At 47.4% G+C, this 15,049-nt stretch overlaps 1 protein-coding gene across 1 annotated transcript in view; it reads right to left on the reverse strand.

The window, feature by feature from the left end:
- Positions 1-1,648: 1,648 nt before the first annotated feature.
- LOC120370495 (zinc finger protein 383-like) overlaps positions 1,649-15,049 on the reverse strand; it is a 29,445-nt gene continuing 16,044 nt past the window's right edge. Inside the window, exon 4 of the mRNA XM_039485343.1 lies at positions 1,649-1,658. Within this exon, the coding sequence (XP_039341277.1) occupies positions 1,649-1,658 (10 nt within the window). The remainder of the gene's footprint in view (positions 1,659-15,049) is intronic.

A 15,049-nucleotide genomic window follows, 5' to 3' on the forward strand; every position in this document is an offset into this window, starting at 1 on the left:
GGAACCCAGGGATCGTTGGTCACTAAGTCTCCCAGGCGGGGAGAGGGGGGAACAGAAGACAGAAAATGAAGGAGAAATAAGTGGGTGTGAGGGGAGGTCACAAGCTCCCAAACCTGCCCACATCCAGTCACAGAGTCATAAAGTCTAAGGCCAGAAGGCATCACTGGATCATCTGGTCTGACCTCCTGTCTAGCATTGACTGCCAACACTCCCCAGAGCCTTTTGTCCTATCCCTGCCTTCGCCTGGCCCCCACAGGGTTTTAAAATTAGCATAGCAGGTTGAGTGCTGGTGGGAAAGGCTGGGTCTGGGCTGTGATAAAGTGATGGAATATTTTCCTAGCATGTGAGTCAGAAACATCTTGTGCAGGGAAAGGGCCGGGGAAGATCATGATGTGACAGGAGCTAAAAGCCCTTCTGAAATCTTCCCTGTCACCCTTCTCACCCTGACAGGTGGCAGAGTAACACCCACCTTTGGCTCCAGATTGTCCCAGCCTCCCACAGGGCAGGGAAGGGAACTGGCTGTAGTGGAGCCAGTCCAGGTAGGGATTATTGCGGGGTTGCTAGTGGGTTCCTGCTGGAGGGAGAGGGGCAGGAAATACTGAGGGCCTGGGATCTTTGGGGGAGCTCAGTCTGGAGGTGGGATGGGGGCAGGAAATACCCAGGGTGGAGAAAGGGAGGGGGACAAGGCGTGTGACAAACTTGCTAGGAATTGTTTAACCCAAATCCTGGATTTGGGGGAGGCAATTACCCTATTTGTAGAACGGGGCTGGTGGGGGAACCCTGGACAGCGCAGGGAAAACGTATCAAATTCCCAGTGCAAGAACATGAACCTACTTGCCAGAGGCTGCTAGGAGATTCGAAGGAGCGGGTGGGAGGTTACCCACCAGTGGGGCCTAGAGTAGATAACCCCTCCCCTTCCTTCCAGCTGCTGGCAATGGGAAGCCTGTTGGGATTCCTACTGGGGAGCTGACCCTGGAGCCTGCTGGGGCCCCATCCCCCGCATCAGCCTCTGGCTTGTAGGTGTGTGATGGATGAGAAGACCCTTCCCCCTCTGTCTGCTGGGGGGGGGGTGAGGGGATCTCTAGCTCCCCTCCTGTTTTGCCTCCTGGCTGCTCTGAACAGGGTGGGGGTGGGACTCTGCTGACTGTGACCCTTCCAGAGCTTCCCTTTGATCAGCTCCTCTCCCCTATGAATAGTGGGGCTGTGAGTGGGGCAGCAGGTACTGAGTGGGGGGCTCTTGCTCTTTTAGGGGCCGGTGACCTTCGAGGAGGTGGCTGTGTATTTCACCAGGGAAGAGTGGGCTCTGCTGGACCCCCGTCAAAGAGCCCTCTACAGAGACGTCATGCAGGAGAACTATGAGAATGTGACCTTGCTGGGTAAGGATTCCTGTCCCCTCGGTTCTTAGAAGAGGAAATGAAGAGTTAAGGTTCACGCCACCTCCACAATGCCAGCTCGGCTCTGCCCTGTTTCAGCAACAGCCCATTGTGTGCATTGAAATGGGGCAGACTAGGACCCTCAGGGTTCACATGCACCTCCCTTCATATCACAGTCACAGCTCTGCCAAGCTGCTCCAACTCCTCCCTCCACCATCCAGTTACAGCTACAGCTGACCCAGTGCACACAGCTGGAGGCATGCGGCTAAATGCTGCTATTCCCACCTGTGAACACAACACAAACAATGGCACGTTCTTAGTCCTTCATATCTATTGTAGAATCATAGATTTTATGGCCAGAAAGGGCTATTAGGTCATCTAGTCTGACCTCCTGTATAACACTAGTCATAGAATTTCATCCAGTTACTGCTGTACTGAGCTGAATACCTTGTGTTGGACTAAATCCTCCCTCAGAAAGGCATCCACTCCGACTTGAAGACTTCAAAAAATGGAGAAACCTCCACTTCCTTTGTTAGTTTGTTAATCTTTGCACCAGCCTTACTGAGACACTCCCAGCGGCTAGTGCCAGCTGCACGGCCAGGGGCAGAGTTAAGGTTGCATATTAACTCTTCCTCTTCTGGTTTTCAGAGGTTTAAGTTTAGCCATCACCCACCTAGTGTAAAGGCATGCAGTAGAACTGGGCAACCTGTACTCGGTATTTATGTAGGTTATGGGCATTCGATTTCCTTATTTTTTAATAGACTTTTTCAGCACTCTGTGTCTGCATGAGAGATTTTGCCAGCATAATTATGTCAATTAAGGATGTGGTTTTTTGCATCCCTAACAAACAGAGCTATGCTGACAAAATTTTGCAGCTCAGAAGAGGCTAGAGTAGATTTTAAAACATTTTAAAATATTGCTCGCAGCCCTGAAATTTTGGAATCAGGGGAAACATCTAAGAGGAACTCCTTCAGAGTGCAGCAAAACACACAATACACCTAGTCTGAAAGTTAACAGTGGTAAGGCTCCAACTCAGATGAATGGGTGTAGCTCAGAGGCAGTGGCCACAGCATGTCCTCTTGACCCAACCAACCAATGACTGTGAGAGCAGTGTGAGGTTCCTATTCAGGAGTTCTGGCGGGGGGAGGGGAGGTAGGGGGTAAGGAGAGCAGGGAGGAGTGGGAGGGGAGAAGATGATGGGAGAGCTAGTGCTTGTGGGGTGCCACAAGATAGGGCAGACTGAGTGTAGTGGCAGGAAAGGAATAGGTATGTGGAAGATCAGACTAGAGGGAATCAGGAAGGGATGGGTACCATGGAAGGAAGAGGAGGTGAGGAATCGGAGACAGAATCTCCTGGGAACAGGGAGTGTGGTGGGTTGGGGGAGTGGGAGCCTGGGAATGGAGAAAAGGGGGTGGAGGTCCCATCAGTGGTGCTGTTGGAGGGGGAGGATTGGGTAGGAGATCTGGGATGCTTGGAAGTGGAAAAGACTGAGGATAGTGGGAAGGGGATGGGGAGTGGTTGCTCCAAGGAGCAGGAAGGATCTGGTGGCAGTGGGAAGGGAGGGTTTCAGGGAGGCAGATATTTGGGGCCTTACACTGAGAATGCTTTTGCCATAGTCTCTAATGAGTTCTCCCTAAGCAAAGCTCGGAACCAGTGCTCCAGTACTGTGTGAGTGTGTGTGGTCGTCCCTCCTGGTCTGTCTCAGGGCAGAGTTGCAAAGTCTCAAGGCCCTGAGGCAGGGTGGGGCAGCAAACGATTAGGGGCTTTGCCCAGGGCGAGCACCAAACAATCTAGCATCCTAGCTCAGCGGACAGTCAACCAACACAGGCCTCCTGGCCAAAGGTGGGTGGCAGGAGGTAGGGGGATCCTGGCCCACCTGACTCCACTGAGTCCCAGCCCCAGGCCCTAACAGTGGCAGTGTAATCCACCACTGGGTCAGTGGGGATCCGCCCACAACACCCTTACTTAGTGTCAGCCCAACACTCAGCCAGACAATGGTCTAGTTTCCCTGGGCTACTTCCTACAATCCCCAGGGTTTGGTACCTCTGACCTCCATTTCCCCGGCTCAGTGTCTGTGGCAGCCCCATCAGCTCATTGGCACCTCGACTGGCTGGTGACCCTGGGAGGTTTGGCCAGTCCTCTGGCGGCCGCCCCAGCAGGTCCTCGGTGTCCCGCTCCGGCAGCGGATGATAAGCGTCTGTCTCCCTCAGCAGCTTCAGCCCAACTGAGCTGCAGGGCCCCCTCCTTTTGTACTTCTGTTTCCTGTCCCGCCCCTCAGCTTCCGGAGGGGTGGAGGTGGCTTTCCTGGCTTTGTAGCCCAACGGGTGGGTTGTGGTCCCTGCTGGTCTTCCCCTCTACAGGCTGCCATACAGAGGATGGAGAACAGTTCTTCTCTCCTCTCACAGAGGGCAGGACAAGATGCAGTGGGTTCAAACTACAGCACAGCAGATTTAGATTAAATCTCAGGAACAACTTCCAAACTGGAAGAACAGTAGGAGAATGGAACAGACGCCTAGGGCGGTGGTGGAAGGTTATTCACTGGAGGTTTTCAAAAGGAGGCTGGTTAGTCGCAGCAAATGCTGCACCTTGGCAGGGAGTTAGACTAGATGACCTTTGTGGTCCCTTTTAACTCTGTGGTTCTAAGGGGAACCGGGGTTCACCCTTGGAAAATGCTAAAGCGAGTGTGTTGCCCATTAAGGGTATGTCTGCACTGCATCTGGAAGCTGACTCCCAGCCAGAGTCCATGCTGACTCACTACAAATATCGGTGTAGGCAGTTGGGTTGTAGCTTGGGTTCTAAAGCCAGGACTTGAGGGCGGTGGGTGGGCTGGATGGTCTGAACTCCAAGAAGAGCCCTAACATCAAAGCAATGTCTCCACAGCCATTTGTAATGCGCTAGCATGAGACTCAGCCTGGAAGGTGGCCGACTCCCTGTTACACTGTAGGCATACCCTAAAGAGGACAGTCCCAAGGGAGACGGTATGAAGGTTGGGTCATCTAATTCCCTGTAAATCCATGACCCAGCCCCCTCCCTTGGCACCCTGTCACCGTGCCTTAGTGGGTGTCAACTGAGGATGCCAAATTCAGGAAGAACTGCTGAGAAATGGGGCAAACACAACCCCAAACTGGTGGTTATTCTTTTATAAGTTTCAGAGTAGCAACCATATTAGTCTGTATCTGCAAAAAGAACAGGAGTACTTGTGGCACCTAAGAGACTAACAAATGTATTTGAGCATAAGCATGCATCCAATAAAGTGGGCTGTAGCCCACGAAAGCTTATGCTCAAATAAATTTGTTAGTCTCTAAGGTGCCACAAGTACTCCTGTCCTTTTATAAGATAGACCAAACCAGCCACAAAAGTAAACTCCTGTTTCACCACACTGGCTAACAAGAAAACATAAAGGCAGTTTTCTCAGGCATTCCAGTTCTTATATCACCACCAAAAACACTGGATTCAGAGACGAGTGGTTCTTTACAACCAATGTCATTAAATAATAGTTTCTTATGATCCCAAAGGGCCAGTCACTCCCAGATCAATATACAACTTAAATCTTACCCAAAAATCACACTGGTGCCAATCCTTTAGGTTTATTCGTAAAAAGGTTTAGTGCCAATAAAGGTTTATTTGTAAAAAGAAAGAAAGGGGAGAGTTAAAATTGGCTGAGGGAATCATTTACATCCAGTAATGGCAAAGTTCTTGGTTCAGGCTTATAGCAGTGATGGAATAAACTGTTGGCTTAAGTCAAGTCTCTGGAGTACATCTACAGCTTGGATGGGTCATTCAGTCCTTTGTTCAGACCTTCAGTCTGTAGCAAAGTTCATCCAGAGGTAAGAAGCAGGATTGAAGACAAAATGGAGGTGTTTCCAGGGCTTTTTATAGCTTTTGCTGTGTGAAGGGCATCCCGTGGTTCTTACTGTGGAAAATTACAGTAACAGGATGGAGTTTGGAGTCACATGGGCAAATCCCATGTTCATGCCCAATTTCCCTCAGTCATTGCAGGAATCCATTACCTAGATTCCAGACAGCACATTTACATTACAGTCCACTGAGTCTAGATGGGTTTCTCCCATGATCCATTGTCAACCAAGTGTGTCTTGATGAACCACTTAATTTGAACAGTCTCTCCAAGATGTGCTAGCTAGTTGCCTTGTGGGTGTTACCCTCTTATGCTTATAAGAAGCACATGGGATCTTTTTCAGGAGAAAAGGCAATACACTGCATTTATTGAAGATACAACAATTAGCATATGCATTCAATCACACACCAGACACACACACACACTGTCCCGCCAGTCGATGTTAAACTTACCAGTCCAGAGTCTGGATCAACCTAGTGGCCAGCTAGTTTGATCATGGGTAGGAGGAGCCGGGTTCCGTTGGTCATGACATGATGCTCTGGGGAAATCTTGGGAGGATGAACCCAAAGTTTCATGGCAAGACACCCTGTTCATATAGTGATTTTCCTTCATTGGAACCAATGAGTTTTGCACCGTCATGCTGTAATCAATTGTTGTTTGACAAGTGCTTGTTTTCTTAAATTGTCCTTCTCATCCTTTATTTTGTTCTTTCATCAAGTCCCTCAGGGAGTTACCCCATGCTGGTTTTGATCACAGCTATCTTGTCCCCACTGATAGGTGCCTGTCTCATCTTTAGAATCATCAATCTGCCCTCCTCTGACATTTCAATAGGGGCGTATTGCAGCCTCCTGGTGCCCTTGCGTCTTTTTTCAGTTCCTACCTCGTACATCTGGTTCAGCGATGACCTTCACACTTACCTCTTAACACACACATTCCTCATTCACACACAAACCAGAATTAATTTACACACAACATTTGGAACAGAAACATCAAATTGCAATGCAAAAGAAAACAATCGTGGCATTTTTTTACTTATTTTAAAATGCTAAACCTACCTCAAAGAGCTGTTACTGCCTTGAAATCAGTCCAGACACAGATTCTGGCTGATGTATCTCTACTCATTAATAACTATCTGTTATTCAAAAAGGGTGACTGGCAGGATGTGATCAAATCATACACCAATACATTTAATACATGCTACATAATTATTTTTTATCCTTCATTCCAAATTATATAAAATACCAACATAAAATCCTACCACTACATTTGGGGGAAGAGTTTGGGGGAGTTCAGTTCCTGATTTTTATTTCACCTCTCTCCAGCACTTGTTTTGGTTTGGCCTTCCCCTTTCCATCCCTGTTTGAGGTTTCTGTCTCTATCACAGCAGGTGATGCAATGGTGTGTGAGAAAGAGGAGCAGAATTCTCAGCAGGAAAATGTTGAGCAAGAGGATAAACACAGAGCATTATCGCAAAGATCAAAAAGGAATGTGTCCAGGAGTCATGAGTGGGGAAACTCCTGTGAGATTCAGCACAGACCAGAAAGAGAGCAGAGAAACCATACAGGGGAGAAAGTGGGAAAATATATTTCCTGTCGGGGAACTCAGGAGGACCTCAATGAAACTACAACCCAGCAGGAAATCCTCATGGGAAAGAGAAAAAAAACATGCACTGAGGGAGGGAAAAATGTATATCACCACTCAGTCTTCATAAAGCATCGGAGAATCCACACAGGAGAGAGGCCCTTTGAATGCAGTGAGTGTGGGAAAAGCTTCAATCGCAGCTCGCACTTTATTAGGCATCAGAGAATCCATGCAGGGGAGAGGCCCTATGAATGCAGTGAGTGTGGGAAAAGCTTTAATCGCAGCTCGCACCTTATTAGGCATCAGATAATCCACACAGGGGAGAGACCCTATAAATGCAGTGATTGTGGGAAAAGCTTCACTAGCAGCTCAGCCCTTTCTGATCATCAGAAAATCCACACGGGAGACAGGCCCTATGAATGCAGTGAGTGTGGGAAAAACTTCACTCACAGATCAGGCTTTTTTCGCCATCAGAGAATCCACACAGGGGAGAGGCCATATGAATGCAGTGAGTGTGGGAAAAGCTTTAATCGCAGCTCGCACCTTGTTAGGCATCAGATAATCCACAAAGGGGAGAGACCCTATAAATGCAGTGATTGTGGGAAAAGCTTCACTAGCAGCTCAGCCCTTTCTGAACACCACAAAATCCACACAGGGGAGAGGCCCTATCAATGCAGTGACTGTGGGAAAACCTTCAATCGCAGCTCAAACCTTTTTACCCATCAGAGAATTCACACAGGGGAAAGGCCCTATGAATGCAGTGAGTGTGGGAATACCTTCTCTTGGCACTCAGCCCATGTTAGACATCAGAGAATCTGCAAGGGAGATCAATGCCATAAAAACCTCTAGGGCTATCAATTATTTATTTTTCGTTAATAATTTTCCTGATTCCCACTGTGGCAGGGCAGGGGTAAAAACTCTTTAAAGCCCTGCCAAAATGCTGGCTACAGCCTGCTCTCTGGCTGGTAGGCCAGGGGTAGAGATGCAGGTACTCAGCAGGAAGCCCAGCTGCAAGCCCTAATGAGGGCTGGCTCAGAGGAACGTGCTGGGTTAAGTAGTGACAACTGGACTGAGGCAGGAGAAGGCTGTAAAAGCCCTGGGCAAACCTCAGTGGGGAGGTTAGTCTGGGAGGAGACAGGAGGGCAGTATCTCTATCTCCTTGCCAATAAGGAAGCCTCAAGGGCCCGGAGACCCCGGGGAGGGTCTGTGGGGCACTAACTGTTGGGGGATCTGAGCACTGAACGAGCACTGTAAATAAAGACATGGGTGGGTGCAGGCACAAAAGTGGGAGAGCCTGCGCTCACCCTGTGACACCCACATAGTAACTTTTAAAGCTGTTTGAACTGTTTGCAGCACTGTTATCAACTTGACCAGATGAGTGGCCCATTTTTGCCTTTTGCAGTTTGCCCTGTTTTGAGGTGGACCCATTTGTCCTTTCTATCAACTCCATTGTCTCATGAGTAATTCAAAGGTGCCCTTCCTATGAGGAACCAGAGAACATCACATTTATACCATTCCTCCTATTACAAAGTTATTGTTGGAGTCACTAGTGATTCAGATTGTATCATTGCCAGTTGTTCTCACATTTCTCTGGGTTGAGCTGAAGAGCAGTTATATTGGGACCTTTTCAAATTATATGTAAATGAAGAGGAGCAGAGGCAGGAAAAAAAGTGTCATTTTAGCCTCTGTGATACCGGAAGGATATGGGGCGGCTCAGAGATTCGCTCCTTCCCCACCACAGCAGAACTGTTACCGTTTGTCTGAGCCATGTAGAGTTTATCTTCATCACATTCTATCCATCCACTTCTCAAAGTGTCCTGTGATGAAGAATTCTCCATTGTCTGTGCTTGGAGATGATGCTTTGACTTCTTTAATCCTATATCAGAGTTGCTATGACTGGAGAGGAAAGTGTCAAAGACGTGGAAGGGGAATTCAAATGGATCCCAAACACAGTGTGATCCTTGGGAGTTTAAATCCCAGGTCCCATCTATTGGTAAAGTCACTTCGGGCAAATTGGCTGTTTTTTCCCCCATTATGGGGATGCTAGGACACCAAACATGTTATAAATAACATAACTGACTATTGAGACAGTGCTGAATGAAGCAGGTTTGAATGGATCAAAAAAAAATGTGATGGGAGGATCTCTTGTCCTGATTCTGAATAATCAGATGTAACCTGTTCTGGAATTTCACTTGACACTTCCATTGTCATGTATTCTGTCTCTCTGTGATGTGAGTTTCTATCTTTCCTGAAGGCTGTTTGGTCATCCAGTTGGATAATAGTTCAGTTTAATAGGATGTAGCTCAGATTTATTGGAGAAATTAAGACAAATGGCCTTTTGCTAAAGTCATAATTTCTCACTTCAGCTTTGCTTTTTCCCCATCTCTCCATGATAACATGGAGAAAGTTCAAGTGCAGTTCTGTCAACAGGGGAGAACTGTCCAATTTACTGGACATGCTAACAAACAAACAGCAGCAATTTTAAATTTCCAAGGGAAATGGTGAACAACAGCAGAACCCCAACTAACTGAAGGATCACAGTGTAGTTCGATTGTTGAAGTCGATATTGTCTCAGATGATCTGGGGAGAGGATTCCATGGTAAGTGATTTTGAAGTAGGCAAAATGCCCATGTATTTGGTTCCCAAATGATGTGTAGCTCAGGCCCTACAAAAGATCTCTCCTAGCTAATCCTATGTTATGGGGAATGCTGCCCTTCATGCCCTTTCCAGATGTTGAGGAAATAGAAGTGTGTTTTTTGTTGAATTTATTCTTTGTAGGTGTTAAAAGTGTGTATAAAATCAGTGTTGGAAATCTAATGGCTGCAGAAAAATAGCTATTTTTGAATAGAATCTCCAGCTCTGGTAACAAACAAAGATTATGATCCAGCCCTGTATCCAATCCCTTGCCTGGAACTGTGCCACCAAAATAAAGAAAAGCTGGGCATGTTTTGGGAAGCTATTCCTCACTAACACTGCTGAGATTTGGAGTGGTTTTGTAAAGGATTCTACTTCAGAGAAGTGTAAATTTACCCTAATCGAGGCCAAGGATTTGGAAAGAACAGGGGTGGAAAGAGTACATACTCAGTTCTTGGTTTCCACCCCAGTAAAGGAAACTGTGGTGACCAATGACCCAAGGAAAATTGTTTGTAGAACTCCACTTCCTAGTTCAGTGTCACTGATTACAGTTCCAAAGGATGCCAGCGTTAGATTGAGAAAAATCATCCTTCACTTTTGGATCCAAAGAGAGAGTGCTTCATAGGACAGTCCTTCCCTGTGGATCCCAAACTGGTTGCCTGTAGAAATGATGGTAACCAATGAGGCAACGAATGTGTCAGGCTCCAATTTCAGACTTCTAGAAACACGCATGTTGAGCCCTCTTTCTCTGGTTTTGTGTCTGATGCTGTGGCTACACAATAAAGCTGATGTTGATGCATCTGTATAATGTAGCTGCGCTGCTGTAGCACTGCTATTACAGATGCTCTCAGCCAATGGGAGAGATCTCTCCCATCGGACTTTATTAGTATAGCCCCCACAAGCAGCGGTGGCTATGTTGGCAGGAGAAGCTCTCCTGCTGACGTATCGCTTTCTACACAGGGGGTTAGGGATGTGTAACTACGTTGCTCAGCGGTGTGGATCTTTCACACCCCTGAGCAATATAGTTATCCCGATAAATGCCTTTAGACCAGTTAGTTTTCTCTTGTGTTTAATGCATTTACATCACTTCCGTACCTCCCCCTACTTTGAAAGATTAAAAAGTGTGAAAAGAGAGGTATTTTTCCTCGTGATGCGAACACACCCACATAGGCGAGCCCTTCTACCAACACACATGGCAGAAGCACCAGAGATATATGAATTCACAGAAGTGTTGGGACCTACGTTGGGACAAACCACAACTTGAGCAAAGGTTCAGTTGTTGGCAATGGGGATTAAAAGAAAACTAACACATATGACAAGAATTTGTGATCTTTGAATATGTTGTTACCAGTGAAAATGAAATTATAGGTGAAGTTAATGGTTAAAGAAGAAGAGACTAATTGTGTGACAATCTGAATTATTTTGGAAAACTGATAGTTGTCTTGTTTTTTGTTTTGTTAGTCATACAGGAAATGATGGCTAATCTTGAGAAGTTAATTTGATTTAATTTACCCCCTGTAGTGCAAGAAGTTCTGGTAGAAAACCTCACTCCAATGGTTGGGGTGGAAGAATGTGTGTGAGAAAGTGTGTATAAGAGAATATTGGCCCAGTATAGATTTTAACTTTTTGTGTTTCAAATAGAACTTTTTTTGCTTCATTTCAATGTCTATTTCTATTAAAAGGAAAACGATGCGAGGAGACAAGTTGTATCAGTTTTTACCCACTTAGACTGTAAGGGTCATTGACTTCCCCACTTCTCTGATTTGCAAAGGAGCGGCCTGACATATGTCATAGGATGTGTCCAGCAGGTAGGAAAGCTGCAATTGTCAACCATCAGTATGAAGGAAAAAGCTGAAGTCCATTACCTTTCAGATCAATAAGCCATCTAAAGGCTGGTCTATGTTGAAAAGCTGTGTTGGCATAGCCACATTTCTCAGGGGTGTGAAAAGTCCTCTCCACTGAGAGTAGTAGTAGTTGTGACCTGAGCCCCAATGTAGACAGTGTTAGGTTGTCAGAAGAATATTTCCAGTGTTTGACAAATTAATCCCCTTTGGGAAGGGAGTCATGACATCAATTCCAAATTTGACCCATCTCCCTGTATGTGAAAAAGTTACTAGTATGGAGGGCTGAGCCAGCTGTCCGATCGCCTGGTTCCTCAACTGTAACTACACCTCTTAGTGCCCATGAATGCAAAGACTGAGAGAAAAGGAGAGTTCCAACCATTGTTATTTTAGTATTTTATTGTTCCTCTCTCTGTTTTTTGTGCTGGCATTTCTATTCTATCAGGGTATAGCTCAGTGCATGTGTGACAAAAGCTCATTGGTGCTGATTGGCAAAGGGGGTCATTGTTATTCACAAGCAACTCCTGTCTCAGACCTGACAAACTCACTACACCTAATATACTGCTTTTATGTTATTTATCCAGGAAGCATAGTAATGAGATCTCTACTGAAAGCTTGTAAATCATTGATACTCCTACGCACTGCAAGAGGTGTGTATGAGTCATATTTAAGGAATAATGTAAGTACATGGAAAATTATGCCCATATGATATTGTCGTGAAAGTGAGTCACCCCAATCATAGGTCTTGGTGGGGACAGCCCATTCAAGTGGGAGGGAGTTGTCTTCCATCCCTTGCTGACCAGTTATGCGATGTATTGCTCAATTGCTCGATGACCTTTCAAGGTCCCTTCCAGTTCTAGGAGATTGGTATATCTCCAATTATTATTGTCAACCTTTGCACCAACCCAGAAAAAACAATGGAAAACCATCAAAGACTATAGACATTGAAACCCTGTGGAAGTGAAAAGGACAATATGACAACGAGGAGATCGTCCTTTCTGTGGATAAAGACAAAAGACTGATTCGGTTTAAAACGGTGGAGAAAAACACTCTGGGTCCATTCACCAAGGAGATCCCTAATGACCAGTGGTGCTTCATGAAAGGCAGGGCCCTGGCTTCTAGGGACTAGCAATCATGACAATAGAGTGACATGAGGTGAGAATCTCCTCAGATAGGAAAGGTAACTATTAAAAAGTGTAGGTTGCATTTTGACATTTTGTTGGTTATGGTTGGTTTCCATCACTCACATTTGTTTCTGTTAAGTCTCTATCCCTTGTTAAATACATTTCCATTTCTTCGATGACTGTACTCAAGTGCTGTGTGTGATACAGGAGCAGTGATCTACAGTAAAACTGGTAACCTGGGATATACCATTGCTTTGGGAAGGGAGAATCTTGGATTTCTCTGAGTATCTGGTGATCAGGGCTGGACCCCAAATGGGAACACATTGAAGGAACCAGGGGTTAAGGTGCCTCTATTGTCAACTGGCAGGACTGCTGTAGTTCAGAGGTGGGTGCTTGAGTGCCTGACATTCTGGGTGAGTTTGGTCACTAACATCCAACTGCCAAATGCAAAAGTCCCTCTTCCTAGTGGCAGATGGTAACAAGGAAACTCTCAGCCCTCAGCTCCCTGAGAAGGGTCACAATGTGCATCTATGTTGATCCACCTGTCAAATTCACACCAGGAAGGCATCCTATAGTATGGCTTCCTGAATCACAATAGCCCTAAAACTCTCCCCTCTAAAAAAGTACAGAGTTCTGCACTTAGGACGGAAGAATCCCATGCACTGCTACAGGTTGTAGACCAACTGGCTAAGCAGCAATTCTTCAGAAAAGGACCTGGGGACTACAGTGGATGAGAAGCTGGATATGAGTCAACAGTGCGCGCTTGTTGCCAAGAGGGCTAATGGCATATTGGACTGCATTAGTAGGAGTGTTGCCAGCAGATGGAGGGAAGTGATTATTCCCCTCTATTTGGCACTGGTGAGATCACATCTGGAGTACTGCATCGAGTTTTGGGCCCTCCACTACAGAAAGGATGTGGACAAATTAGAAAGAGTCCAGTGGAGAGCAATGAAAATGATTAGGGGACTGGGGCACATGGCTTAGGAGGAGAGGCTGAGGGAATTAGGGTTATTTAGTCTACAGAAGAGAAGAGCGAGGGGGGATTTGATAGCAGCTTTCAACTACCTGAAGGGGGGTTCCAAAGAGGATGGGGCTCAGCTGTTCTCAGTGGTGGCAGATGACAGAACAAGGAGCAATGGTCTCAAGTTGCAGTGGGGGAGAACTGAATTAACTCCACTCACCTGGGTTAAAAACATTTGTTTCTTTTGAGCAGGTAGTGGGAAAGGGGACATTAATTCAGATCCAAGAGGCAAGGAAAAGCCTTCATGACTTTGATCCCCAGGAAGGGAAAGAGGAAAAGCCCAGAGCTGCCTTTAGTCCCAAGCTGGGGGCTCCTGGAAGGTGGAAAAGTCCCTTGATCACTGAGGATCCCATGGGATCTTGCTCCTTCAGATTCTCCAGAGTCCTGGGTGCAGGGAGGGCGCCACTGCACAATGTGAAATGCAAGGGAGGACCTTGGAAGGGAAAGGAGGAGCAGAAAATGGAGAGGAATGAAACGGGGAAAATGCCTCTTCTCTCTCCCCTCCCCCTCCCAGCAAGAAATGTGATCAGTGGGGAAACTCCCCACCATGAAGGGCAGAGACCACAGAGACATTCACCACACACTGAGCAGTGATAGACTTGTTGCCTCCTATCCCAGTGAGAGCAAATTGCTGCCAGAGGTGGAGCTGTGGGCTGCTGTGCTGTCCTTCCCAGATGCTGGAATAATTTGCAGCAGAGACCTGGATCAGGGCTGATGAGGTGGAAGATCTGCTTACCACAGTGGTGGGTGGGGGGGCGTCCTCATGGGAGGAGTCCGAGCAGGGGCAGGGCATAGAGGGCAGAGCACAGGCGGGACCATGGTGAAAGTGCCGGTGGTTCCCCCTCTCCTCGGGAGGGTCTGTCGGTGGCACTCTAAAGGCAGCGGCCCAGCCCCCCTCCAAAGGGAGGTGTGTCACATCCAGCATTTCCTACCCTGTTTGGGAAGGCTCAGCCTCCCGGAGCCCCTTATACCCCCCGTCCAGTCGCCGTGTCACTGGTAAATACGGTCAGAGGAGACTCTCGCGATCTGGGGTGTGAAATACCTGGATGAAACTGGCTGCCTGAGCCCAGCCCCTCTGCACTCAGGGCAGTGGTGAGAGGGGGAGGGGGTTCAGTGAGTAAATCCTCAGAAATCTCACCCCTGGGTTTGTAATGTCAGGCTCCAGCAAACAAATCCCTCTGTGTGTGAAGGGAGGGGCTGTGAGAGGGAGGGGCTGTGAGGGGGGGAGTCCATGGCGGTGTCAGTGTGAGAGGCTGTGTGAGGGAGAGTCCATGGGGGTGGGAGGGGGGGAGGGGCTGTGAGGATATTGTCACCTGCAGGCACCAGGAGCCCCCAACATGGGAGTTGAACTGCTCCCTGCCCCCAGGTGCTGTGGGGGGCCCTAGAGCCCAGCATGGAGCTGCTGTCCCTGTAGGGTCCCTGGGCATCACAAAGGGGTGATGTGAGGTTACTGCCCCATCAGCCCTGGGGTGGGGGACTGGAGCCCCTGGAACAGCCCTGTGGGGACTCAGCCCTGAGGGGAATTCAATGTCTGTGGAAAAGCACATCTAGGAATGGGCATTCCCAGCTGCCTTAAAGCGGCAGAAAGGAGAAGAGAGAGTTATTGCTTTAGAACAGTC

Source organism: Mauremys reevesii, linkage group 1 (assembly GCF_016161935.1).
Source record: "Mauremys reevesii isolate NIE-2019 linkage group 1, ASM1616193v1, whole genome shotgun sequence".
Classification (NCBI taxonomy): domain Eukaryota; kingdom Metazoa; phylum Chordata; order Testudines; family Geoemydidae; genus Mauremys; species Mauremys reevesii.